Source organism: Charadrius vociferus, unplaced genomic scaffold (assembly GCF_000708025.1).
Source record: "Charadrius vociferus isolate BGI_N301 unplaced genomic scaffold, ASM70802v2 scaffold1894, whole genome shotgun sequence".
Taxonomy (NCBI): Eukaryota; Metazoa; Chordata; class Aves; order Charadriiformes; family Charadriidae; genus Charadrius; species Charadrius vociferus.
In genome coordinates this window covers 29,436-31,958 of record NW_009648100.1, presented here as the reverse complement: position 1 = coordinate 31,958, position 2,523 = coordinate 29,436, and the positions used below count along the sequence as shown (strand labels likewise).

General features: G+C 62.1%; 2 protein-coding genes across 2 annotated transcripts in view; both read right to left on the bottom strand.

Annotated features, from left to right (window-relative positions):
- LOC104285426 (myoferlin-like) overlaps positions 1-595 on the bottom strand; it is a gene marked incomplete at its 5' end in the record, with an annotated part of 3,351 nt that extends 2,756 nt beyond the window's left edge. Inside the window, one exon of the mRNA XM_009883880.1 lies at positions 528-595. Coding sequence (XP_009882182.1) covers positions 528-595 — 68 coding nt within the window. The remainder of the gene's footprint in view (positions 1-527) is intronic.
- Positions 596-1,634: 1,039 nt separating this feature from the next.
- Positions 1,635-2,523, bottom strand: part of FER1L5 (fer-1-like family member 5) — a gene marked incomplete at its 5' end in the record, with an annotated part of 25,568 nt that continues 24,679 nt past the window's right edge. The window contains 1 exon segment of the mRNA XM_009883879.1: positions 1,635-1,812. Within this exon segment, the coding sequence (XP_009882181.1) occupies positions 1,635-1,812 (178 nt within the window).

Sequence of the window (2,523 nt, the reverse complement as noted above, 5' to 3'; positions counted from 1 at the left end):
GTTGTCCCCGTTGTCCCCCTGGCATCCTCTGATACCCTGGGGTCCCCATTGTCACCCCAAGGTCCCCGTTGTCCCCCTGGCATCCTCTGATACCCTGGGGTCCCCATTGTCACCCCATTGTCCCCCTGCCATCCCTTTATACCCCGAGGTCCCCATCATCCACCTTCAGGGCCTGCCACCCCAATGTCCCCGTTGTCCCCCTGGCTTCCTCTGATACCCTGGGGTCCCCATCACCCACCCGTTGGGTCCCCATTGTCACCCCAAGGTCCCCGTTGTCCCCCTGCCATCCCTTTATACCCCGAGGTCCCCATCATCCACCTTCAGGGCCTGCCACCCCAATGTCCCCGTTGTCCCCCTGGCTTCCTCTGATACCCTGGGGTCCCCATCACCCACCCGTTGGGTCCCCATTGTCACCCCAAGGTCCCCGTTGTCCCCCTGCCATCCCTTTATACCCTGAGGTCCCCGTCATCCACCTCCAGGGTCCCCCACCCCAATGCCCCCGTTGTCCCTCTGGCATCCTCTGATACCCTGGGGTCCCCATTATCACCCCAAGGTCCCCGTTGTCCCTCTGGCTTCCTCTGATACCCTGGGGTCCCCATCACCCATCCGTTGCGTCCCTATTGTCACCCCAAGGTCCCCGTTGTCCCTCTGGCTTCCTCTGATACCCTGGGGTCCCCATCACCCATCCGTTGCGTCCCTATTGTCACCCCAAGGTCCCCGTTGTCCCTCTGGCTTCCTCTGATACCCTGGGGTCCCCATCACCCATCCGTTGCGTCCCTATTGTCACCCCAAGGTCCCCGTTGTCCCTCTGGCTTCCTCTGATACCCTGGGGTCCCCATCACCCATCCGTTGCGTCCCTATTGTCACCCCAAGGTCCCCGTTGTCCCTCTGGCTTCCTCTGATACCCTGGGGTCCCCATCACCCATCCGTTGCGTCCCTATTGTCACCCCAAGGTCCCCGTTGTCCCTCTGGCTTCCTCTGATACCCTGGGGTCCCCATCACCCATCCGTTGCGTCCCTATTGTCACCCCAAGGTCCCCGTTGTCCCTCTGGCTTCCTCTGATACCCTGGGGTCCCCATCACCCATCCGTTGCGTCCCTATTGTCACCCCAAGGTCCCCGTTGTCCCTCTGGCTTCCTCTGATACCCTGGGGTCCCCATCACCCATCCGTTGCGTCCCTATTGTCACCCCAAGGTCCCCGTTGTCCCTCTGGCTTCCTCTGATACCCCCATCTCCCTGTGCCAACCACCATGTACCCACCTCATCTCCGTCCCCCTGTGCCCACCCCAGAACCATCTCTTCATGTCCATCCCTGTGCCAACCCCATCCTTTTCTGTGCCCACCCTGTCCCCATCTCCCTGTCCCCATCTTGGTGCCACCCCGTTGCCCCGTGCCCACCCCATAACCACCCCCTGTGCCTATCTCTGGGCCAACACCATGTTGACCCCATCCCCATGTCCCCACCCCATCCTAATCTGCTTGTGCCCATCCTGTCCCCCCCTCTGTGTCCACCCTATCCCAATCTCCTTGTGCCCATCCCTGGCCCCATGCTGACCCCATCCACTCCATCGCCATCTTCTTGTGCCCGCTCCCCTGTACCCACTCCATCACCCCGTGCCCACCCCTGTTCCCAACTCATCCCCATCCTGTGCCCACCACTGTGCCCTCTCCCTCCCCATCGCCCTGTGGGACCCCCATCTCCCTGTGCCCATCCCTGTCCCCATCTTGTCCCCATCACCCTGTGTCACCCCTGTTCCCCTGTGCCCATCCCTGTCCCCATCTTGTCCCCATCACCCTGTGCCCCTCCGTCCCCCTGTCCCCATCACCCTGTGTGATCCCCATCACCCTGTGCCCATCCCTGTCCCCATCTTGTCCCCATCACCCTGTGCCCAACCCAGTTCCTCTGTCCCCATCTTGTACCCATCACCCTGTGCCACCCCGGTTCCCCTGTCCCCATCTCCTTGTGCTCATCCTTGTCCCCACTTTATGCCCACCCCTGTGCCCTCTCCCTCCCCATCACCCCGTGCCTGTTTCTGTCCCCATCCTGTCCCCATCCCCCTGTGCCCACCCCATAACCATCTCTTCATGTCCGTCCCTGTGCCATCCCCATGTACACACCCTGTTCCCATCACCCTGTGCCCATTCCTGTCCCCATCCCCCTGTGACCTCTCCCTTACCATCACCCTGTGGCCACCTTAACCCCGTCTCCTTGTGCCCATCCCTGTCCCCATCTCGTACCCATCACCCTGTGCCACCCCCTGCCCCTGTCCTCATCACCCTGTGCTGTCCCCATCACACTGTCCCCATCACCCTATGTGACCCCCATCACCTTGTGCCCACCTTGTCCCCATCTCCTTGTGCCCATCCCTGTCCCTACCTTGTGCCCATCACCTGTGCCACCCCAGTTCCCCTGTCCCCATCTCCTTGTACCCATCACCTGTGCCACCCCAGTTCCCCTGTCTCCACCTTGTACCCATCACCTGTGCCACCCCAGTTCCCCTGTCCCCATCTATCTCCCATCACC